A 25,601-nucleotide genomic window follows, 5' to 3' on the forward strand; every position below is an offset into this window, starting at 1 on the left:
ATCCCAATGCAGCATTTTTAAGAATGAAAACTCTGGGTTTTTTTTGTTTGTTTTGAAAAGACTTTTAATTTCAAAATTTACTCGATAACATTTTAAAGAATAATGAAGGGTTGAAGTCAAACCAAAAGGTTTCAACTGTCCGGAAATGGGATTTGTTCTTGGACTCTCCTGAGTCAGGATATTTTTTTTAATTTAAATTTTTCACAGGATGGAAGACCCATTTGCTGACCTCCTCTTCTTCCTACTCTCCGCTCCTGTGTCCTTTTGGTGTCTGCAGCTCCCAACTGGCTCAAATCAAGCTGCTCACCCCCTTTGGCTGTGTCTACGCTCACTGGTGACACACTAGTGCAGGAGTCATAACAGCCGATCTCTCCTTCTTTCCCATTCTGTGCAAACAGTCCACAGGAAATACCCGATTGTCACCCACCGGCAGGATAAATATTGGAGGAAGGAACGCACTGTTTTGGGTCAGACAAGCTGCCGGGCATGTGAAGGGAACGTGTTTCTAGCACACGCTGGTGAATGGCTGACTGGACACACAGTTCTCTGTTGCCCTCTACTGGCTCAGGGGCAGGGACACTGCAGTGAGACCTGTTTGAAAGGCAGGGAAAGCAGTGCGACAAAATTATTCCTAGAGCGCAGGACACTGAGGGGGGAGAGAATCGCTGCTCCCAAGAGCTTAACGCTTCAATAGACAAGACAGGCAAAGGGTGGGAGGGGAAACTGAGGCACAAGGGGAGGCAGTGACTTGCCTCCGGCCACCCATTAGTGGTAGCACAGCTGGCACTACACCCAGGTGCACTACGCACTGGGCCGAGTTGGGCCTCCTGCACGTCGCCAGCAAAAAGGAAAACGACTGAGCATTGCAGGAAGAGGGCTGCCAAGGCAGGGCAGCAGCAAAGAGCAGATCATGCCGCCAGATTTGTATTCACAGGGTCTCAGGATCAGATGCCACAGCCCTGGCTGCACTGGGGACCTGCCTGGTGAAAGGCATCAGCCATAAGGCTGGAGGGGCAGAGGGAAGAACTCGCACTCGTCTCCCGTACGCCACGGAGACGGGCAGGTTACCAAACAAAGCTCGGCCCCCACAGCCCCCACGCAGCAGCGTGACGGCCTGTAAAACCTGCTGCATCCGTTTAAGCAACTGCCTCTGGCTGCAGCAGCCCAAGTGGCTGAGAGCCCTGCACTGAGCCATGTCTGAACAGCTGCCTCCTCACCAGGGGGCATCTCTGCACTTTGGTTAGATTTGCTCCCTGCCCGTCCCCCCACCCAAGGAAAAGCATCAGGGAGCCCCCATGGTGGTTCTGTCAGCCATGCCCTGAATATGCCTGTGCTCAGCAAGGCTAGACTAACCTCAGGCAATTACTGTGTGTGTTATAAAACCAGGCTTGTCAGCTAAGCTCCTTCTTGATCCCCTGGACACACCATCTTCCTGCCCAGCTTTCTTCTTGCCCATTTCAAAGCCAACGCAGCTGGATGTATGGAGAAATATTCCAGCTCGGCTGAGCAATGGATCCCAGCTGTGTGGTAGATCCCATAGACTCAGGAATCCTCGGTACTGACCCTCACCCATCCAGCTGTGCAGTAGATCTCCATCTCAGTAGGAAACCTTGTTAAACCTTTGATCTTTCCAGGGGTCCCAATACTCTCCATCTCAGTAGGAAACCTTCTTGAACCTTTGATCTTTCCAGGGGCCCAATAATTCCAGTACTACATAAACAAATCAATGCTGGGTGCTTGGAAGCCAAGAATCGGAAGGCAAAGTCCAGTGCCTGCTAAATAGAAACCTGTAGTTGGACTCAAAGCACTGTGGGGTTATAACCTCAAAAGACTGCCTGACCCACTGGTGTAGAGCCAGCTGCATGCATTGCCTGCCCTTTCACCCCTACCCCCCCATAAGCCCTTTGCTGCACACCACCCTCTGTGCACTCAGGCATATCTGAGCGCCAGTTAGGGACAGCTGCATTCAGCTGGCAAGGAACCAAAGCCGGGAGGAGAGGAGCTGTGCTGCGTGACAGGCCCTGCATGTTCAGGTAGCTCCGACCCCTGCCAGGTGCTGGCGAAGCAGCGTATCTGCCTTTGCCAGGGACTCATCTGGCTTTGCAAACTGTTCCAACAAGAATGCAACTACAGAGCTAAAAAAAAAATAAAAAGCTCCCTGGCTGCACATTGCTTACACCTGGTGCAACCACAGATGGATTGTCTCCCTTAAAACTATCTCCCCCTCCCTGAATAAACATCAGTACGGATGGGGAAAAATAATCCCCAGGGGAGCACAATCCTTCACCAGGTACATAATCTCTTAGTGCCCAACCAACGTAATGGCCCCCTCACACAGGGCACTGCACAGATACACAGTGAGAGCGGTTCCTGCCATCTAATGGCCAAGGCAGCCAGGGAGGACAGTCATCTCCATTTGACAGAGGGGGTGTGTGTGGTACAGAGCAGTCATGCCCAAGGTCACACAGAGAGTCTGTGACAGAGCTGGGGATTGACTGCAAGTCTCCTGAGTCACAGTCCAGTGCCTCTCACATAGTTCCTTCCCTTCCTCTCTGAGTGAAAGACAGCATCAAGTCCTCTGACCCCAAGGGGCCACAAAACCTTACACCTGCCTTTCCAGCCTCATGCTCGAGCCCCTTTGCCAAGACTGCTACTTAGCAGAAAACACAGCTGGGGGAACAGAGTGGACCCTTCTCCGCCCGGCAGTGCACAGGCCAGTGGAGGCCCAGCAGGGATGGATCTGATCCGCTGGAGCAGAACTGCTTCCTATTTCCACGACAGGGGAAGGTGTGCCTCTGAGGAGAGATCTCGGCCTGTTGCCCTTACCAACCCCAAGCCATAACCTGCCCTTTGACGTCGCTCTTCCTGGAGAGCGTCACAGTGCATGCCCTTTAAGGAGCTCATTAAAACAATCTGCAGCTCCTGTAGGTTCCGTGAGCACCAGAGCCAGTTCAAGGGATGCTGGGGGACTCCCCCAGAGCAGCCGCTTGGATCCCTCCTATCATGTCCCCCTCCCCGGTTCCCAGCACTGGGCTCCGTCAGCTGTTAGGGTGGGGACAGGCTGGGTTGGGCAGGGGGAAGGTAGGTGACGTGCCCATGGCTGAGGTAGTGCAGGGAGTACTGACTGGAGGCCTCCGGTGAGACAGAAAGGAGGAACAGTGCTTGTGATGTGCCCCCGCCAGGGCCATGGGAGAAAAGGAAATTCCCTAGTTCCCTCGGGGGCTAGCACAAGTCGCCTCCCCCTCCGAGCCACAGAGCACAAGCAGTCAGCACTGCTGTTTGCTTATCGCTTGGAGGGATCCATTGCCAAGTGCCAACCAGAATTTGCCCCTATAACTATCACAGGAGATTGGTAATAGACCGAGCTGGCCCTGGCTTCATTCCTTAGCCAGTTCCCTTGCGCTTTACTGGCAAACAGTAAAGTAAGTATCACAACAGCCTGTGAGAGAGGGAAGTATTATCCCCATTTTACCAAAAGGGAAACTGAGGCAGAGAACAATTTACGGGACTTGCCCAAAATCACAGAGGAGGCTGGAGTAGAACCCAATTCTACTGACTCCCACGCACAGGTGTTAAGGCCAGAAGGAACCATTGTGATGATCTAGTCTGGCCTTCTATAGAACACAGGGCAGAGAATTCACCCTGTGCTTTAGCCACAAGAGTATCTTTCTTTCCTGAGCCTCTGGCTACTCATTCAGACTCCATGCCCAAGAGCAGGATGAGTGGAGACAGCAAGGAGCTACAGCTCACCTACAGCTTTACAGAGGGTTTTAGCTAATGAAGCCACTCCATGTAGTGGTGGTGGGAGTAGGGAAGAGCCCGTTCTTTACTCTCTCTCTCTCTCTCTCTCTCTCTCTCTGCAGAAGATCTTGAATTTAGATTAGACTTAATCCTCAGTCAGCCAGTGAGCTAGACCCCAGACCATGTGTTTTCCACCGAATGCATCTGATGAAGTGAGCTGTAGCTCACGAAAGCTTATGCTCAAATAAATTTGTTAGTCTCTAAGGTGCCACAAGTACTCCTTTTCTTTTTGCGAATACAGACTAACACGGCTGCTACTCTGAGACCATGTGAAGCAGGCACTCCAAGCCCAGCTGTAACACGTATACAAAAAGGTTTCATGCTGCCCTTTAAACTTTGGACAGAGTCATGGAAAGATAAGAGCCTTTATCCTCTTAGCAGCAGCTTGCACTTCCCCAGGCACTGTGAGGAGGCTTGTGAGAAGATCTGGCTGGTGGTAATGGGCCTATACTGGCAGACTGCCCATCGCCCCGAACAGGTACCTCCCCAGGAAGAGGAGTTGTGAGAGGAGAGGGATCTGCAAGCCAGCTGACAAAAGCCGACTGAGATTCAACGGCTGGGTGTCGAAACTAGACAAATTCAGATGGGAAATAAGGTGCAAATTTTTCACAGGGAGGTGATTAACCATTGCAGCCACTGATCTAGGGCTGTGGTGGATTCTCCATCACTTGTTGCCCAAGCTTCTCTCTAAGGGATCCATTCTGTCTCAGCCAGAGCTTATGGTTCAGTTCAATCACAGGGGGAGAGTCTCTGGCTGGTGCTAGGCAGGAGGGTCAGACAAGTTGATCCCAACACTCCCTTCTGGTCTTAACGTCTATACGACACATGGGGGACAGGGACTAGATACGGGGCTGAACTGGAGCCCTGTATGCCAAACACCACCCACCCCAGGTTTCAGGGGAAGGGGTGGAAGGATAGTGTTTCATATTCAAACCCCCTGGATCTCGACTCTGGTAACGATTTTTGCTTCTGGGTCAACTGTACAACGGCCAGGGGATGATATTTTGCCACTGTGTCACAGCTGGGTTTAAATGTGTCTCAAGGTGGCAGAAGCTTGCGAGGTGCCCCACAAGGGAGACTGCAAGGCTTAGCTGCGTGTCACCGCTGCCTTGGCCATGCCTGTGCTGTCTGAGGGGAGCAAAGCGGGGTGTAGGGCAGTGTTTGGGTGGCTCAGGGCCAGGACAGTTTTAATCCACCCTTCAGGCCAGCTGTCTAGTTGTGGAGGAGTTCAGCTCTTAGACTGCATTTCCCTAGGGGCAGGGACTGTGCTAAACAGAGAAAAACACTGTGGGCATTGTGGGTAATACAACTAATTATTCATTATAAAAGGATCAAGTTATCCCCTCGCTTCCCCAGACCAGCTAGGGTTGGGAGAGCTGCAGTGGGGGCACCTCCAAAATATGGGGGTCCTGCACAGACTCAAAAACCAGGCAGACCCGAACTCCCAGGCCTGCCCCCCGCCGAACTGCCTGCTGTCCTGCTTCCCGGGGCCATCTTCTGCTGGTTGGCATCTCGCCAGCCGAGGACGGACGGCACCTGGTGCTAGGGGAGGGGCAAAGCTGTTCTCGGAAGCAGGTGGGGGAGATCCACCAGTTAATATGGACAGATCTGAGGAGGGAGCAACGGTAGGCTGGGCAGGGATACAGAACAGGCCCAGTTACCCCGGGAAACCAGAGCCGTGGCTCCACCCACATCCCCGGCTCTCTGTTGGTAGCGTTGCCATACCAACCAGGCTGGCCGCGCCACCTGAGCCGGGTCAGGAGCAGCTGTGCTTTTGGTGGGTCCCTCTGCAGCCAGAACTAGTGTTACTGCTCTGTGATAGAAAGGCTGGCCCATTCCTGCTGCCATGAACATCGTCCTTTCCAGGTAAGGCGGGCCAGGGTCCAGCTGCTTGGGGGTGTCCTTTCCCTTTGTCCTCCTGCCATGGAGCCTGCCAGGGAAGAAGCTTGCAGTGATCGGCGGGAAGCTCCCCTGAGATACACGGGGCATTACAGTGAGTGAGGACAGCTCGTCTGGGTGGACAGAGCAGCAGGCTGGGCGTGAAGAGAACTCGGTTCTCGTCCCACCTGATGCAAGCCGCTTAACTTAACTCCGCTTTCCCCTCTGTAAAATAGGTGCAATGATACTCACCTAGCTTCGCAGAGGCTCAGTTCATCCACGTTTCTGAAATGGATCAAGGTTCCCTCCAAGATTTTGCTGTACACCCCAACAATGGGAAGGAGGAGCCTGGAGATTTAAAGGAGCATAGTGGGAGATGGTCATTAATTTCACTGCAGCCTGAGGTGTTTTCACAGGGAAAGCCTGCACTGCAATCACTTGGGGTGACTATGCTCATGTAGACTGCACACCAAGCTAGCTTCAATCTCGCTAGCTCTGGTACCTGCAAAGCTGCAGCAGTCTGGGCTTCAGTGCAGGCTGGATAAGCCCACCTGGAACCAAGGGTAATTACTCGTGCAGCCAGCTCACAGTGGAGCCTGTGCTGGCCACAGCTTCATTGCTCTGGTATCCAAGCTAGCTAGATGAATGCTAGCTCAGGTCCATCCATTCGAGCTGCAGTCACCCCCGATGCAGTGTACACAGACCCTTATGCACAGAGCACAGTAGAAGGTGGGGGGAGGTTTGCATGCCAAGCACCTGGAGCATGGGGATATTTTAGCACAGCTGCTATCTAAGACTTTTGGGGAACCCTGGGAAATAAATGTGAGCGATCTACAAGGCTCAGGAGTGGCCCGAAGCCATGAAGTAGTCAAAAGACTTGTAACTGGAAATTTGGCTTGTGTTCTGGTGTCCCTGAGCTGACGTACAGGCCAAGGGCCTGAGCATGTCTCTGCACAACTCACCACTTTGCATGCTCATCCCCACAACCCACAATTTTCACTGTCAATCACACGTAGAAACAGTAAATGAGACCTACACTCCTTCAATTAGCATTGTTTGGCTCTCCATGAACAACTGAGTGTGGGCTAACGAGGGAAGCCGGATGTCTGAAAACACGGCCCTAAGCATTTGCATCAAGCTCGTGGGGGGCAATGGAGACGCAGCTTTAGTGAAGGGCTCTCACCCTACGGCTGCAGATAGCAACCCTAAGGAGAAGCGGTGCAAGAGTAACATCCTGTATATGTATCCTATGTTTAAGAACCGTGTAAAGCAGCAGCAACTTCTGGAAACTTTGCATCTGCTGGAGCTGTTAGACTATGATAACAAACATACACTGAACTGTATTGGAGCCAGATGTTTGACAGCAGAACTAAAGCCAAGATCCAGCCTATAAGCAGGGCCTCAAGCAAGAGAATAGAAAACACGGGGTCCCTAGAGATACCCAGGCTGCTGGAGGCAGGAGTCTGGCTGTAACTTCCTTCCCCTTCCAGCACTACTGCCAAGGTGAGAGGATCTGGCAGAAAGCCTCCTTCTCCCTTCCCACCACAACCCTGCTACCAGACCTGGCAGAGCTACATGCCCCAGGGAGAAATCAGACCAGGTTGCCAAGTGCCCTATCACTGAGTCCCCAAAATCACACAGCTCTCAGTAGTTGGATGGCTTCTGATGAAGGCCACACGCAGTCAGGGTTTCATTATTAGTAGGGTGACCAGATAGCAACCGTGAAAAGACAGAACAAAGGGTGAGGGTGGGGGGGTAATAGATGTATATATAAGAAAAAGTGCCCAGAAACAGGACATCTGGTCACCCTATCTATAAGGGGCCTGTTCTTTTTTCCTAGCACACATGAGCGCAAAGGAGCATGTTTCCAAGGCTTGAGTCACGTCAGGCGGCAGCGCCCCGGCCACGGCCCATCGCTCGCCACCCAAGCAGCCCTCTGCAGAAATAAATGTGCAAACTAGCGCTCATCCACATCTTGGTTGTCACAACATGTTTTGGATGAGAAATGGAAACAAAATTTTCCACAAGACTTTTCATGTTGGTCAAAATATTCCTGTTCTAGACAAACAATCGGAACTGAAAACTTTTCAGGAAAACTTTTCAGGTTTTTGGAAAAAAATGAAACATTTGTCCAAAAGCCATTTAAAACCCTCTCACTAAAATTGGCTTTCAGTTTTATTGAAAAATCTGAAACTCTTTAAGGGGAAATTTAGGGGGGAAAAAGACCAAGAAAATGTTTCCAACTCTCCACAAAATTCATTGGCATTTTTCAACTTGCTCTAATGGGGAGTAGCAGACAGGGACAGAGTGGATGGATCTCTGAGGATCTCTCTCTCACACTGTGGTTTGTGGAATGCAAACACTGGAGAACCATGGAGGTATGTCTTATGGCTTAGCCCACATGGGAAGCGTAGATGAGCAAGGTGTAATCACGGAAGGAGAGCAAGGCAGAAGTTAGAGAGAAAAGGGTCGAGGAGGGCTAGGTCCCTCCTACCTATTCAGGGTATTCCCCACAACATATCTAGTATTCCATCCAGTCCTGTTTGGGCTTCCCACCAGTTCCCCAGTGGACCACTGCAGTTTGGGAGAACATCTCACTATCAGGAAATATTTCCAGATATTCAGCCTACATTTCTCCAACTTGATTTCATCATCTTTAGGTTTTTATAGGGACCCCCATCCCTCTGGATTTTGAGGGCCTCGATGTATTTTCACTAAATAATTCTGCTCCTTTTGTAGGCTGTTACATCTCTCCTTCTCAACCAAACTATGCACCTTTAAGCTCTTTCCATCTTTCCTCTTCAGTCAGTCCCTCTAGCCCCTGCTCATTTCACTGGCCGTGTCTTTGAACTCTCTCCAGTTTGTCACTCTATTCCTGTAAGGAGGAACCCAGAACTGAGAGCAGTAAAATCACGCTGAAAGACATGACTGGCTACACCACACAGAAGAGACAGAAAGGCCTAGGGGCAGTAACATGTTTAGTGAGTTTATTCCTTGCAGCAAGCCTGGGAGAGGTGGCCATAGTCCCACATTGCCTAAAGCAGCGAATGCTCTAGAGAGCCAGCACTGTTTGCCAATGATTTATTTTCAACATGAGGTCAGGGGAAGGCAGTTTACTACAGCTCTGAGCCTTGAGAAATGTAAGGCCCCCCCATGTCTTTTGTGGCAATGAGTCAAGCTTGCATGATGGAGACCAACAGGCTTTACTAGATGATGCACAGCTGCAGCACTCTTGGCAGAGCTGCTGAGAGAACTAGACACGTAGGCAGACTGCAGCTGTATCTTTCCATTAATACTGCTCTTAAAAGAATTTAGGAAGGTCTTACACTGATCGCTGGGGGATTTGGGTTTCTAGATGGGATGAAGTGACGCAGATTTGAAGTTTATGAAAGGAGCATTCAATAATCGGCTTAAGCCCACCAGTACCGTACAGGGCAGTGCAGCTGGGAGATGTGTCAAGAACGCCTGGGAGCGGAGTGGAGTTTAGCACCGCTCCCAATAGCTCAAGGGAAGGCTTGTTTTTAGCTAGCCTGGAACAGTTGCTGTCTATTGACCGGGAAGGTCTAGGTTCAAGTCTCAACTGTTGTGCTATGCAGATCACATACAGATGAGCCCAGCCAGCAGCCCAGTGTGGGGCTCAGCTGCACCAACGGGCAGCCACCCAATGCCAAATCTCAGACCGTAGAAGCCAGGCTACACCAAGAGGCAATTCTTTAGCCACCCAGCCTCCCTTTCATGGGTGCATTTTTGTATCTCAAATAAACTTGCAGGCGCAAGTAGCCGCACTAGAGAGGCTACCTACCCTGCTAGCATGTCATCCCAGTGCTAAGATGTGCACCCCAGAATATATTTGCAGGTGCAAAATTGGCACCCCCAGGTTTTTAGGTGGGTACAAACTGTACCAGCAAACAGGGAGACCTGGGTGAAAGCGTATTCCCCCAAATGAGGAAACTGTGCCATGAAATGGCACTTCCCAAACCTTGCAATAGTTTAGTCAGGGCTGCATTTAAGGGCAGGCAAACGGGCAGTTGCCAACTTCCAAGGGGTTTGCCATAATGGTGTGCCTCTCAGACTCTTTTGTCCTCCTCCGCTGATTGGTCACGAGGGTGGGCAGGTTGCTTGTTTTGGGGGGGGTGATTTCCACCCCCCCTCCCCCCCCGCTTGGCCACTCATGGGGGAAGGGGAAAATGGGGCACTGAAAACATTTTCCACCCTTGCCGGCAAAACTCCTAGCATGGGGTCTGGGTTTAGCCAATCCACATAACTTTTGACAGTGCTGTGATGGACAATGGGCTGCTCTGTAATAATATATGACTCCTATGTATTTGTTTGACTGTGATTAGGGTGTGCTACTGTATGAAAACCTGGGGTGCATTTAAGAGACTGACTGCACATAGGCAGGAAAGATACTGTGGCTTCAGATAGCCACCCAGCGGCTGACATGCCAGAGAGAATGCAAGAGCCTTGGCTTTGTTGTCCTACTTCTGTCCACCAAGGAGAATCAAAAACCCCAGGGATACAAGTCATTCTCCTGAGGGAGTGGGTACTTGTCAGGGGGCTGTTCAGGGGAACACCCACAGACACACACCAGGTTGCCTGAAGAGCTAGGTCATCCTGGACTCTGCTCAGAGGTTGGCTGGGCGTACACAGACCCTTTTCCTCTTATGCTTTGCTTTATTCCTTCTCTTAAGATTAACCATTTATACTTCAGTTTACGGAGACTGGTTGGTCACTATGGACCTCTGCTTGTAGACACCCAAAGGGAAGAACTGCAGCTGCCATATCCAGCTGGACCTGCTGAGTAAGCACGAGTGATCCACAGGGTGCTGTAGCCCAGGTCCTGGTCTCAGAGCAGGATAATTACACAATTCCATCCCAGGAGAGAGAAAGGGACAAAGCCTGACACCTGCGGGGGGGGGCACTCAGATATGTCTACACAGTGATAAACCTATGGTACCACTTCTCAGAGCCCAGCCCAGTGGATTCAGGGTTGTGGGGCTCGGGCTGTGGGACTACAAACAGCAGCGTAGATGTCTGGACTCAGAGTCCCTCTCCCTTCATAGGCGCTCAGACCATGGGCTCCAGTGTCTACATAGCAGTTTTATAGCCCCGGAGCTGGAGCCCGAGTCAGCTGACCCAGGCCAGCCACTACCATGCCACAGGTCTTTTATTGCAGTGTAGACAGAGACCAGAGAGGAGACAGGTGCAGCTAGCCCTGGAACTGCGACATATTCCATTATGGAATCCCTTAAAGCCAAGCTTGCCCCGGTGCTGGAACCCCTCAATTGCCTATCCCATAAGGCCCAGCACTGTCATAGGGAGGTCATTTTGAAAGCAAGAGAAGGCACTGTGGGATGGAGATAAGGCGACAGGATGAATTGACTCATTGGGAACCATTATGGACTTAAACAGTACTCCTGGACAAAAAACTCAAATCTTGCTCCTACACATTATAACCAACTCTTGCAACTGATGCTTGTAAAATGCTTGGGACAGATTTTGGGTCTAGTTGCAAGCTCAAGACATTCTGAACAACAGCATCTGACAATGTCTTATCACTCAGCGTAAACACAGGGCCCGGATGTGACCTCCTACTGGGAAACTGCTCCAGCTGTTTCAAAGGCCGTCTAGACAAGTGGCCCAATATTTAAAGTCTATAGTTGTCACAGTAGACTCTTGGGTAACAAACCATTCAGCCTGATTTATTGAACAACCCAAGTCAGAAATTCCTTTTGTGGTTGAGCAACAATAGACACCGTGTGTGTGTGTGTGTGTGCGCGCGCATGTGCATGTGCACACTGAGCAGTCAGGTGCACAGTTCTCCAATCTATGCATGCAAATGCCCCATTCCATACATACAAAGGGGTGGTTCTGATGCACACATGAGAGAAATCCTGCAAAACTCTGGGCTCAAGTTTTTAAAGCTGGGTCATACCAGCATTGATGGTGAACTAACCCAACATGCGGCTCTTCTCTCCCCTACCCAGAGATAGCCAAGTGAGGATTATGGAGAACACAGTAGCCAACACAGAGAAATATTTTGGCCAGTTCTGCGCACTGATGGCCTCCTACGCCAGGAAGACAGCCAAGCTGCGGGACAAGTCAGATCTCCTGGTGAAGCAGCTCATCGACTATGCAAACACCGAGAACCCTGAGCTGCGAAGCACCATGAAGAACTTTGCTGAGGAGCTGGCCAAAGTGCAGGACTACAGGCAGGCAGAGGTAAGGAGCTGCCTAGACCCCGCAACACTGACTATGCTAGGATTGTGATCACAGCTAGGGAGGCACAATCTGACCATAGTCATGGGACTTCACATTGAGGGAGCAACGAACCTGTATGTGAGCAATACAGGAAATACTAAATATTTCATTGTTTGTCAATATACTGTGCTAGTGTAACCCACACACCTTCTGGGTGTAGTGTTCTGTCCCATCTAGTGGCACCGAATCCACTTAGAGATTAATAAGTCTGCTCTACAGCCTTAGCTAAAAGGCATATGGCTTTTAGCTCATGCAGTAGAGGTTCATGCACTAAGCTCCAGAGGTCCCAGGTTCAATCCTGCCTGCTGACGTCCGGGGTCTGTCAGTGTTACACTAGCAACTAGTGTCCTGTCCTAGGATGGCCGGGCTCATTGCTGCTTTCCCTGTTCAGGGGCTGAGGGTACTGATCTGTGCAGCCTTCCTGCTCCTTTCCAGCCTGGAAGGGAGGAACCAAGCTAAGAAGGAAGAATTTTAGGGGTGAATCAATCCCTTATCCAAGCTGACAAGCTCTGCATAATCCCCCAATTTCTGCTTCTGAGGGGATTATGGGCCATTCTTTGGTTACTATTTGGAGAAGATTCACCCTCTTCCATGTCTCGCTATGCCTTTCGTTTTAGGGAAGTGGTAGTGGATTAGAGGGCCTTTCACCTCTCAGGTGTCTGGTTTAAATCCAACTTAGGTCAGGGTTAGGGTAGCATTTTAGTGTTGCCATCTGATGGAAGTTCAGGGGCTACATGAAACATATTCATTTCTGCCAGCCCAGCTCCTGTTTTGAGGTCCCTGCTGTAACTGGTGGTGTTGACAGACCAAGGACTGAATGATCTGGATCCCTTGAGGTGATAGAGCAGAGGGCAATTGCAGTGCTATTGCTTGGTGGCTAGAGGTCCCAACCCTGTCAGGCTATCAGCCAGCCCTGTCTGTACCACGTACATTATATCCCCGCCATACTGCCGGTGTGAATTTCCCCTTTAGGTGGAGAGACTGGAAACGAAGGTTGTGGAGCCGCTGAAACGGTACGGAGTCCAGCTCAAGCAGACACAGGTAAACACCGTATAGCTGTGACCCTGCCACATCCCGTAGCCAGCCGACCGTGCCAGCCTTAAAAAAACAAAACAAAACACACTTATCTCATCTCCTAGGCAGAGATCAAGAGATTCAACAAAGTCAGAAACAATGAGATAAAACAACTGGAGAAACTGGAGAGACTGCGGCAGAAGTCACCCTCAGACCGGCACACCCTCGTATCCTTTATGCCACATTACAAACCCCGAGAGGTGCAGAGTTAGCACTTGGTTAGGCAGCCTGGACACTGGCTGATCAGTAACGCAGAGGTAGGAAGCCAGGGCTCAGCGGCTTAGGTTTCATTGTGGTTTCTTTCAAATGTTCCACGGAATCCAACAGAATCTGTTGGAAACCAACCTGCGTCAGGAAACCACCCACCCCAGTAAGGGAAAGCCCAGACTGTTGTAAACTAACCACAGGCTTCCCTGGGAACTAGCTGGAGCTCAGAGAAACGAGATGCATGCAAAGGGATTGAGGGTCAGATGATGAGCCACCAAGTCCACCTCCCCCCAAACCACTTCCTTATCAAGCTGCAAATGTGAAAGGGGAGATTTCACACGTGCTACATTTTTACGCCAATCTGGTCACACGCATCTTAAATTCGTTCCCAGACCCACGTTCTGCACATAGATCTTGGAGGGCTCAGTTGCTAACTACTCTAAGCGCTTCCCCACATCAGCACTCACTGAATGGCATGTGAATGGGAAATAGGGCAATGTTTCTTTCCAAAATATCCCTCCTTCCGCCCACCCAGGGAAACACACCTTATTATATGGTTTGCAGTGTTGCTGTAGCCGTTGTTGGTCCCAGGATAGGAGAAAGGTAAGGCAGGTGAGGCAATACCTTTTATTGGACCAACTTCTGTTGATGGAAGGAACAAGCTTTTGAGCTACAGAGAGCTCTTCCCCAGGTCCGGAGAAGATAACCAGAATGTCTAAACTAAACGCACGGTGGGTCAGTTTGTAACCCAGATGTGAAGAACAGCTCTGTGCAAGCTCAAAGACTTGTCCCTGCTCCCGACAGAAGCTGTTGCAATAAAAGATATTACCTCACCCACCTCGTCTGTCTCTTGTTCTTTCAGACTTTCTTGGTAGGACCCCTTTTCAAAGGGATAATCTTGACAGCTCAAGAGATTTGCCTCTTCCTGGCAAAAATATTTTAAATGAGCAACCCCTTCCGCAGCTTTTCCAAAGAAGGCAATTCTCAGCTGAAAGTCCCAAAGATCCTCAAGGGGGAAAGAAGAAAAGGAGTACTTGTGGCACCTTAGAGACTAACAAATTTATTAGAGCATAAGCTTTCGTGAGCTACAGCTCACTTCATCGGACTGGATATCTTTGTGTAGGCTCAGCTTCTCTGGAAACAAAACATTGCATCCGGGAACTAGCATGGGCTCTCCCCAGAAGGGTTGCATGTCACTCTCTCTGTAGATTTCACAGCAGTACCATGCTAATTGGGGACCACACGGCCTCCCAGCTCAGCTTCCTACACTTGGCAGCATAGAGGCTCATGCATCCCTAGGGTCCTGTCCCCAAGAAGCCAGGTGCAAAAAGCACTCAGGTTTGTGCTCCTCATTTGCACACTCACAGAGTTGCTTGGCACTTTTTGAATTTCAATGCCATTTTTCATGGGGAGGGGGGTGGGAAATCAAATTTCAGTGCAAAACCTGGCAGATTTTCAACTCTATTTTTCATGAACCTTTGTGGGTTTTCCACCTGTTACAGAGGTTGCTGGAGGTTTGAGAGTTTCTCAAAAAAACTCATTGAAATTTTTGGGGAAAAAAAAAACCAAAAACAGTAAAAATTCCAAAAAAAAGGTCTGGATTTTTACTGGTTTTTCCACCAACGCTGCAGGTGCTTTAAACAAGAGCTCCTACAAAGCGGTTGTTTGCACCAACAGGTTACCTCCCTCCACTGAGATCACTCCCCATGTGGCAATATTAGGGTGACCATATTTCCCAAAGGGAAAACAGGACACTGTATGGGGCTGGTCCAAGCTCCCCCCGCACCCGCATCAGGCTGGGGTCGCTGAAACCATGCCTGCCCCCACCCCTCCACAAGGCTTGGGTCGCTGGAACCCTGCTTACCCCCCGTGTGAGGCTGGGTTCACTGGAACCCTGCCGCGCCCCGCAAGAAGCTGAGGTTGCAGGAACTTGACCTGCCCCCTCCCCTGCTAGAGGCTGTTGCTGTTTGCTGCAACTCTGCTCGTCACCCCTCCTCCCCTGTGTGAGCCCTGCCTCCCCAGCCCCTGCAAGGGGCTGGCATCTCCACCCACGCCCCCCCCCCAAATTTCCCCACACCGCACTTTTTTGACAAAAGTGGGCATTTATCCCGTTTGCTCTTGCCAACTAATCCAATTGCCAAGAGTAAAAACGGGACAAAGGTCCACTATTGCCAGAAATGTTGGGACAGCCAGGACAGGGCTTAAAAAAGGGACTGTCCTGGCCGAAACAGGACGTATGATCACCCTAGGCAATAAATGGTGTTCCTTCCGGGCTGATCCGCTGGTCTATTTAAAAGGCACTCCAACAAAGTCACAGGCAAAGCTCGGCCTGTGTTTTATAGGGTGAATAGTTGCCATGTTTGCCCCAGGGTGAAAATCCTCTTTCAGAAATGCAATCAGGGCAGTCAGTGTAAGAGGACAGGATTCCTTCCTGCCCACAAGCATCTGACAGTAACTGCTCAGTTCAGTTCTTCTGGGCTCAGCCGCTCACACAGACACTAGCACAAGGATCAGTGTGTCTATAAACTCTCCCCTTCTCATCAGATTATTCCTTGACTACTGCCATCAGTCACAGGTAAGCACAAGTTCCCGTGGGTATAATATTTGTCCTGTACCCAGGATATAATTTCAAGCAATGGACAGTAAAAGATTGTCAGGATAAAGCACAGGTGAGTGCTAAAGACACACACAACCAGGGCGGGACAGGACATTCTTAAAACCCTCCCTGTGGTATTTATAAACACAGGATGGCGCTGGTGCAGTCAAGACCCAATTCCTTCCAATAACACCAGGAACTGGAATCTGGCTTTTTTCTCCCATCCTGGGTTGTATTGTCGATTTAAGCTGTAAGCGCACTGCAGAAAGGACTCTCTCTTACTGGTCAAAAGTTCTCTCTGAAAACTGGTTGTTAGATGGAAAATTGGGTTTTCAGTTACACCATATTTCTGGTGAAGTGTCTAAATTTTCTGCAGAAAATTTAGACTTTTTGTCAAAACAATCAAAAATCTTTTGGCTGAAAATTCAGGGTGTTTTTTTTATTACTATTAATGAAAAGTCAAAATTTTTCACGGAAATCCCCTCCTTCAATATTGCAACCATCTCCCCTCTTCCCACACACATGTGCAGAGCCTAGCACAATGGCACCTGATCTCAACTGGCACTTCTAGTAGGAATTAATTTATCACGTACACTGTTTAGATCAGCGCCATTGACGTCAGTGGAGTGACTCCTGACTGACACCAGCGGGAGAGGAGAACTGGGCCTGAGGTCTCAGAGGGAATGCGCAATGGACACACTAGCCCTGAGTGGCCCCTGTTTACTCAGTAGTGTGTGCAGCATGACTGTAAAGGGTTAACATTTGGATGCATCACCTTCCCAGGCTGGGTGGAGGCTTACCCTACAGTTTTGTATTCAAAGGAGAAAAAAAAGAATGACTGAGCACAGCAAATTATACCCAGCCTGCCGGCTAGCTTCCCTTCTGCTTTTTCCCTACCTGAGATCCCCCCCACTAAGGCAGGCTTTATTTCACCTCCCAGCTGCTTTTCTTATCAACCCACTAATGCACCATGCTCCACTGGTCCAGATTTTACACCACATGTTTAGTACCTGAAATAGCCCTGCCATAAGTCTCATCTATTTTCCTGTAATGACATTCAGTGCTGATGGATTTGCGCCTTCCCTCCTGCAGCTAGAGAGAGAGGAGGAATGTCAAGCAAGCTATAGAATCCTTTGTACTGGAAGGGAAAATCGTGGTAGGGCTCCCTGAGGGTGTCTGCCACCATGGGGATACATCTGACCCCCCCGAACATGCCCACAAGAAACATCCTTCTGATTTCATATTCTGCACTCTCCAGCCACCTCCCTTGCCTAAAGGAACCACCACTGGGTAGTTTATAACAACACTTAGTTCTCACATAGGGCTTTTCCACTGTAGATCTCAAAGTACCTTACCAAGGAAAAAGAAAAGGAGTACCTGTGGCACCTTAGAGACTAACAAATTTATTTGAGCATAAGCTTTCGTGAGTTACAACTCACTTCATTGGATGCATACAGTGGAAAATACAGTGGGGAGATTTTATGTACACAGAGAACATGAAACAATGGGTGTTACCATAAGACTGTAACAAGAGTGATCAGGAAAGGTGAGCTATTACCAGCAGGAGAGCGGGGGGGGGGGGAGGGTTGCGGAGGGGAAAGAGGGAGGGGGAAGGAATCTTTTGTAGTGATAATCAAGGTGGGCCATTTCCAGCAAAGTCAGCCTCATTATCCCCATTTTACAGAAACCAGGGAAACCGAGGCACAAAGACGGGGGTAAGTGACTTGACCAAGATCACACAGCAAGTCAGTGACAGACCAGGAAGAGAACCCAGGAGTCCTGACTATCAGTCTCCAGCTTTAGCAACTAGCTCAGCATTCAAAAGGAAGATGTAACCTATCCTAGGAATAGAAAAAGGAAGACCTGACTCCACAGACATTGTCTGTTCAGGACCCAGTAGCTCCTCATAAGAAGCTGGTGCCTGGGTGTGGTCAGTGCACAAGCAAAACAGGTCTCTGCTTTTTAAAATTCAGGCCCCATGACTATCTGCACCTTCTGTTCATTCCCCATCTGAAGATGGAAACGATCTTTGCAAAGTCATATACAGAGAATTAGGGGAATCATCGGAAGATGGGGAATAACAGTAGGAGCAGATGAACTCTTAGAAAACTAAGATCCTATGAAAAAAGAAAAGGAGTACTTGTGGCACCTTAGAGACTAACAAATTTATTAGAGCATAAGCTTTCGTGAGCTACAGATGCATCCGATGAAGTGAGCTGTAGCTCACGAAAGCTTATGCTCTAATAAATTTGTTAGTCTCTAAGGTGCCACAAGTACTCCTTTTCTTTTTGTGAATACAGACTAACATGGCTGCTACTCTGAAACCTAAGATCCTATGGTCACGCTAAACCCCCAGCTGATAAAAATCACAGGGAGGGGACACATACAGAGCATATATGCCATGTAGGCTGAATTGGTTCTCAAGGAAAAGGGCTAGGTAAATCCCTGCTGTCACTCTGCCAGTTTCAGTGGAGCTCCCTAGGGATGAATTTGGCCTAGATCTCTCAAAGGTTTTCACAGGGCTTTAAGCTTATGAAACTACAGCCATAAGAGGACATGTTGGGCCATGGTCTGTTCCCCCATGAAGCATACGTGTCCTACTGCCCTCTGCTGGATAACGTCAGGCCTGCTAAAAAGCATGCACGTATATCACCATCAAGTGGTGAAACAGAACAGGGATCTAAGCATAGGAGCACGTCAGAGAGAGATCACATCACCCCCAGAGTGGCTGCAGCCCCAGGAGAGAGACACTGGGTGAGTTTCAAAAGAAACCATTTACCTGATCATGGTATTGGCTTTGCAATGGGAACGTAAAAGGTTTTCCGTTCTGCACCTCATGCTCAATCAAAGCAGGCCAACGTCAGACCCAGGGGAGTTTGGATTCTGTGATGGATGCAGGATCTGGCCCCTGAACACAATATTGGACTGTGGCATTTGCACGGCCGTAAGGCAAATGCTTCCATTCTAAGGCGGCTCATTGTAAGCCCTAGCATTGCTCCACAAGCATTAATCCCAGGGCTGCTTTTATAACAAGGGTTTACCAGGGCACAGTCATTCCCCCAACCACCTCCACGCTGGGACCGGGAGGCTTATGGATTTGACTGATGCGGGAGCTTGCACCGTAACCATGTCTGGGTCTCATTGCTGGTCCTTGTGCTGCAGTGCCTCTGGCCTGCCTACCTGCCTTAGGGCTCTGTATGCGCCCCATTGCCAGAGTATCTGCGCACTTCACCATCTTTAATGTATTTACCCTCACAACCCCCTGGGAGGTAGGGTGGTGCTATTGTCCCCATTATACAGATGGGGAACTGAGGCAGAGAGAAGACAGAGGACATGCCCAAGGTCTCAGGAAGTCTGTGGCACAGCAGGGAAGTGCACCCTGGTTTCCAGGATCTATGCTAGCGCCTTAACCACTGGACCATCCTTCCTCTCTGAAGGCCCAGTCTCATAATTCTATACTCTGCTCCCACTGAGCTGCCTTTGCTCCCCGATGCCCATGCAGTTAACCCCTTCTGGAACTGAAGGAATAGCATAGGCACCATATGATGCTGTGCTTCCCTTGGGATTTTTCTCAGGCTGAGTCAAATGTGCACAAAGTCTCAGTAGACGCCAGCCGCACCACCCAGCAGCTAAAGGAAACCATCGATGAGTTCCAGAAACAGAAACTGAAAGACGTCCAGGTAAAATGCGCTGTGAAGCATTTAGAAAAGAGCTACAAGAATTATTCAAGGTCTGGGAAACCTGCCCTACAGTGAAAGACTAAATCTATGTAGTTTCTCAAAGAGGTTAAGAGCAGACAGAGCAAAGAGCCCTCTTCTATCAATCAGACAAAGGCAAGATCTTGTGACTACAAGTTGAAGTTAGGTAAATTCAGACTAGAAATAAATGGCACTTTTCCCCCTAAACTCTGAGGGTAATTTTAACCATTGGAACACATTAACTAGGAATGTGGTCAATTCTCCATCCCTTGAAGCATTTAAATCAAGACCGGACATTTCTTTTGGAAAGATTTGCTCTAGCTCAGACAGAAGTGCTGGCTTTGGCACAGGAATCTCTGGGTGAGGTTCTCTGGCCTGTGTTACAGGAGGTCAGACTAGAAGATGATCACAATGGTCCCTTGTCTTAAAAATCCCTATATCCCCCCGGGTCTCAGATGGATTAGGGCTCAGTTTGATCTGGGAAATAAGGACTTTTAAGAGCAGTTTTAACTGTACAGCGACCCTACTTTGGAGTTGGGGTTCATTCCTCCTCATTTCCCCCCCGTCTCTTACTGCAGCCACCATCCATATGGTCAAAGCAGAGCAAATGGAAATGCCTCCAGAGTCCTGTGATGCCGCTCCTTAACTAGCCAAAGGGGGTGCCCTTAAGTACCATCAATGCTGTTGAAGAGGGCAGCGTACTTGGTGCTTTCAGTATATGACTCGTCTTTCAAGGGGTTTCGATAATTAGGAGCAGGAAAGGGGTGGCCCACATTACACCCCACCCCCACATTCCTTTCTTGCACCCCACCCCCACATTTCCTTTCTTGCAGAAGATTTTCTCAGACTTTGTCACCATCGAGATGGTTTTCCATGCCAAGGCTCTCGAGGTCTATTCCAGCGCCTTCCAGAAGCTGGACGATTATGACTTTGAAAGAGATATGGAGGTACGCGTGTTGGAAACACACCATTCTATTAGAACACTTATACAGCCATGTTTATCAGCAGAGCTTAAAACATGTTGCCAACACTAAATGAATCCCTAACACCTCTTAGAAGTAGGTATCCTCATCCCCAATATAGAGATGGGGAAACTGAGGCACACGGCAGTGACATGACTTGTGACCTCGGATGATAAGTCGTGGAAGAGAACCCAGGAATCCTGAGTCCCAGCCCCCAGCTTTGGCCACTGGATCAACACTCACTAGATCAGATGTAACCTCCACCCGCCCCAGTCTAAGTACAGCATATCAGTCACGTGCATGTTTTATTCACAAGGAGATAAGATTTTAATGAGCAATTTGTATTTCTGAGGCGCCTGTAATTTTCCATCACACAGAATCATCTCAGATAAAAAAAGCCTCATCAAGTCCATCCCTCTACAAGATATACCCCACATTAAACCAGTACAATGCCTGCTCTGTGTGTATATATTGTTCAAGCACTTGCACACTTTTGGCTAACACGGGATGCTTAGTGGCAGATTGCGTCCAGCCTGTAAGCAGGTGCGCAGGGCACAAGGCACCTTCCCCTTCGTGCAGGCACCAGGCACAGATGCAGCAAGGACTCCTCACTGCTAGCAACCCCTGGGGCACAAGCCACTGTGGAGGAGCCAGGGTCATGGTCCAATCCCAGCCAGCAATGGAGGGAAGAGCACACACCTTCTCACGGGCTAGTGGCATGTGCCCACCCCCCAATGCCTTTGGTTTGATTAAATCAAGCTGAGTTTTCCAACTCTCTCTCACAGCTGTTTGGATTTGCTCCCAATTTAGCTCTGTGTGCTAGTTATACCTACAGCAGCTAGGGAAGTCACAGAAACCGAGCTTGCACAGCTCCCTTGGCTTGCTTGCATTGATTCCCCGCACTATTACTCGGGAGACACCCGCTTGCACGCCAAGTCTTCATCTATGGCTGGCATTGACCCTCACCATTGGTGTGTTGCCTTCCTAGGATTTCAGAGCAAAGATCCAGATTGCTTCTGGAAATTATGATGCCAGGCCAGTGAGCGCCACAAACCGTTCCTCCACCCTGCCATGGTCTGCCAGCAGCCAGGTGAGAGAGACTCAGCAACGCATTGGTTGTGCCCTATTAAGCTTTTGGCCTTGGATTAGAGCCTGAGCTCGAGGCTGTCCCCCCAGTGCTCAAAGAAAGTCAATTCAAACCACTCCGGTGGAAAAGTGACCCCCTAAGGAGGAGATTGGCTGTCACCACTTCCAAAGCTGAGCTCATGGAGACTGAAGGGGGCCAAAGTGCCACCCATGTACTCCCAGACTAACATTGGAGTCATTTCTGATTGGCTGTTTTCTCTAGTTGTCTCCCTCCTTCTCAGTCTCTTCCCCCCTTCCCTGGCCCCCATTGCCTTCCTTTCCATGTACCCTGTCCCTTCCCTTTTCTTTCCATTTAGCTGAGCCCCTCATAGCTCAGACACCAGAAGGAACCATCATGACCATCTAGTCTGACCTCCTGCACATCGCAGGCCACAGAACCTAACACTTCCCCACCCCCCGCACTTCTATGGTAGGCCCCTAACCTCTGGCGGCGTTACTGAAGTCCTCAAATCTGGGTTTAAAGACATTGAGTTACAGAGAATCCACCATTTCCTCTAGTTCAAACCTGCAAGTGACCCCTGCCCCAAGCTGCAGAGGAAGGCACAAAACCCAGGATGTCTGCCAATCTGACCTAGGGGAAGATTCCTTCCCAATTATGGCAATCTGTTAGACCTTGAACATGTGAGTAAGACCCACCAGCCAGACACCTACGAAAGAATTCTCTGTAGTTACGCAGAACTCTCCCCATCTAGTGTCCCATCTCCAGCTGTTGGAAATATTTGAGGATAGCAGTCATGGATGTGCCATATGCCATTGTAGGCAATTGCATCATAAACTTATCAAGCTCAGTCTTAAAACAGGTTAGTTTTTTTGCCCCTACTACCTCGTTGGAAGGTTGTTCCAGAACTTCATTCCCCTGATGCTTAGAAACTTTTGTCTAATTTCAAGCCTACATTTATTGATAGCCCGTTTATATCCATTTGTTCTTGTGCCAACATTGGCCGTTAACTTAAACAACTCCTCTTCCTCCCTGGTGTTTCTCCCTCTGATGTATTTGTAGACAGCAATCAGATCTCCCCTCCGCTTTTCTTTTGTTAGGCTAAACAAGCCAAGCCCCTTAAGTCTCCTCTCATAAGGCAGTGTGACAGGGTCAGGCCAGATGGCTACAGGAAAGTGATTGAAGGCAGATATATTAGTCCCAGGTTAAGTAGGTCCCTTCTCCCCTGGGTAAGGTAACAGGGAAGGTTCCAGAACAATCAGGAACTTTCTGGAAACAATTAAGGCAGACAGGCTGATTAGAACACCTGCAGCCAATCAAGAAACTGCTAGAATCAATTAAGACAGGCAGGCTAATCGGGGCACCTGGGTTTAAAAAGGAGCTCACTTCAGTTTGTGGTGTGCGTGCGAGGAGCTGGGAGCAAGAGGCACAAGAAGCTGAGAGTGAGAAGGCATTCTACTGGAAGACTGAGGAGTACAAGCATTATCAGACATCAGGAGGAAGGTCCTGTGGTGAGGATAAAGATGATGTTGGGAGGAGGCCATGGGGAAGTAGCCCAGGGAGTTGTAGCTGTCGCACAGCTGTTCCAGGAGCCACTGTAGACAGCTGCAATCCACAGGGCCCTGTCTGGAACCCAGAGTAGAGGGTGGGCCCGGGTTCCCTCCATCCCCACAACTCCCTACTTGATACCGGAGGAGTTGACCTGGACTGTGGGTTCCACCAGAGGGGAAGGTCTCTGGCCTGTTCCCCGATCCACTAGGTGGATCAGCAGAGACTGTGGGGATTGTTGTTCTTCCTTTTCCCCATGCTGGCCAGTGATGAGGCTAACTGAGTGAACGGCAGATTTAAGACACGAAAGTGGCCAAACTGAGGGCTGCCGTGAACCTCTGAGGCGAGCAAATCCGCCAATAAGCGCAGGACCCACCAAGGCAGGGGAGGAACTTTGTCACAGCAGATTCCCTATTCCTCTGATCATCCTAGTAGCCCTTCTGTGCTACTCCTCCCCGCCTCCAAAAATAATCGTGGCATTAATGTGACATTTGTCATCACACTGCTCACGGTATGTGCGTGTTCTACCCCTTCCCCCAACCTGCATCTGTCTTGTCTCTCTAGATCGTCAGCTCTTCTGGCAGGGAACTTCTCCTGTTCGGTGTTTGTATAGCACTTAGCAAAACGGGGTCCATTCTTGGTTGGTCCTTAGGCACTACCACAGTAAACGTGGTTAACAACAATGTACCCAGTTATGTAGTATTTGGCTCAAGGAGCCCGGCTTAACAGTATTTGGGGAACTGGCATAAATTAAGCTCCTTTTAGAACTGATTTTGAAAGTTACAGATAAGGAGGAAGGACATTAAACAGCTCCTAACTTGTTTACCAAAATATATAACATCTGCTATTAAAAAGCACCAAGACAAGCATCTTGGCATATGACGATCAAGGAAGCATGTCACAGTGAAAAAGGTCCAGGAAATTTAAACAAATATTTAACATATACATGCTGAGAAATTATTATTTTGTAACAAATGCATGAGCAACTAAGAACTTCACAGGGGTCACTGAGCTGTGGATAAATTTGGGGGTTCTTTTATCTAGCTAAACCCCAAACTTGTTCAAGTTCACCCCAGCCCATTTGACACAGCTCTAGCTATGATCAGAGATGGGCCTGGTCATGATGTATGGAATCACAGTTTTTCTTGAAGGGGACATATTTATTAAGAAACAAACAGATTCCTACACAGCTCAAGTTCCAGCATGGCTTGCTATTGTTTACCAGGGCCTGCACCCTAGCTAGAAGTCTCTACAGCACAGAGTTAGATAGCGGCTGGGTCGTATAACTAAGTAAAGATAGCATTGTAGGCCCAAGTATCAAAGTTAAGATTCAGATCTAAGTTTCCCGAAAGTCTGAGGGGTGTTTTAGATCTAGGGTTTTGGCTTGAGTCCCCTCTTACTGGTAGCCTGAAAGCCAGATTTGAGGCTCGCTGGTGCAATTCTGGAGTAACCTCACTAAAGGAAACCTATAGCAGAATAGAGGAGATCAGAATGGTAGGCTGCATAATGGCTTTCTACATCTTCATTTCTAGAGCGTTTGGAGCACTCTACAGAGGCAGGAAGACAGTGACGAGGACTCCGAAGAGAATGTGTTGCAGGATTTCAGCAATCCAGAATATGCACAGATTAGGCGGTAATTGGACAGCAGGACTAACCAGGCACGCTCATGAGAGCTGGATGTATTTATTCTTAATTCCACTGTACATTCCTTTACTGAACCTTAGATTTTCCGTGAAGGCAAGGAACTCTCAATGAGGCTCTTAAGCAATTTGGAGCCTCTGTAAATGCATTTTTCCCAAGCACACTAATTCTGAGACTGATTCTTAGCACTAGAGGGGAACTAAAAGGTTTATTTGCAAGTTGAACATCCTCTGGGATAGCATGTGGGGTGGACTATTTGTTGGCATTACTCTGTGTTATTACAAACCAGCAATGGACCTCAGGTTACACACCATTATGCACGTACATCATGCACTGAGTGAGTGAATTCCATATGAACAAACAAAACCCGCTGGCTGAAGTCTGGGAAAGCAAACTTGTACCCAACTCCCAGGAACAGCTATCCTCCAAGGGGTGCGTCTCCCACAACTGAGTGGGATCCCTGAAAAAACAAAACCCTCATCTACCTACTCAAAATAGCCACTTTAAAGGCATCTACCAATGTGATATATGCCATCATGTGCCAGCAATGCCCCTCTGCCATGTACATTGGTCAAACTGGACAGTCTCTACGTAAAAGAATAAATGGACACAAATCAGATGTCAAGAATAACATTCAAAAACCAGTTGGAGAACACTTCAATCTCTCCGGTCACTCGATTACAGACCTGAGGGTGGCTATCCTTCAACAAAAAACCTTCAAAAACAGACTCCAAGGAGAGACTGCTGAATTGGAATTAATTTGCAAACTGGATACAATTAATTTAGGCTTGAATAGAGACTGGGAATGGATGAGTCATTACACAAAGTAAAACTTTCCCCATGTTATTTCT

At 49.1% G+C, this 25,601-nt stretch overlaps 1 protein-coding gene across 2 annotated transcripts; it reads left to right on the forward strand.

The window, feature by feature from the left end:
• The first annotated feature begins 5,530 nt into the window (after positions 1-5,530).
• Positions 5,531-25,256, forward strand: CIBAR2 (CBY1 interacting BAR domain containing 2). Of its 2 annotated transcripts, XM_038368409.2 has the most exons (9): positions 5,531-5,667; positions 11,667-11,901; positions 12,913-12,981; positions 13,080-13,181; positions 15,791-15,796; positions 19,393-19,497; positions 20,349-20,462; positions 21,466-21,567; positions 24,642-25,256. In XM_038368409.2, exons 1-9 carry the CDS (start codon positions 5,648-5,650, stop codon positions 24,744-24,746), a joined length of 858 nt encoding a protein of 285 aa, XP_038224337.1. In that variant the 5' UTR covers positions 5,531-5,647; the 3' UTR covers positions 24,747-25,256. The 2 variants fall into 2 exon arrangements, with proteins under 2 accessions (XP_038224337.1, XP_043351009.1); XM_043495074.1 differs by lacking the exon at positions 15,791-15,796 and having other exon boundaries at positions 19,387-19,497.
• The last annotated feature ends 345 nt before the right edge of the window (positions 25,257-25,601 follow it).

This window comes from Dermochelys coriacea, chromosome 12 (genome assembly GCF_009764565.3).
Source record: "Dermochelys coriacea isolate rDerCor1 chromosome 12, rDerCor1.pri.v4, whole genome shotgun sequence".
In the NCBI taxonomy this organism is placed as follows: domain Eukaryota; kingdom Metazoa; phylum Chordata; order Testudines; family Dermochelyidae; genus Dermochelys; species Dermochelys coriacea.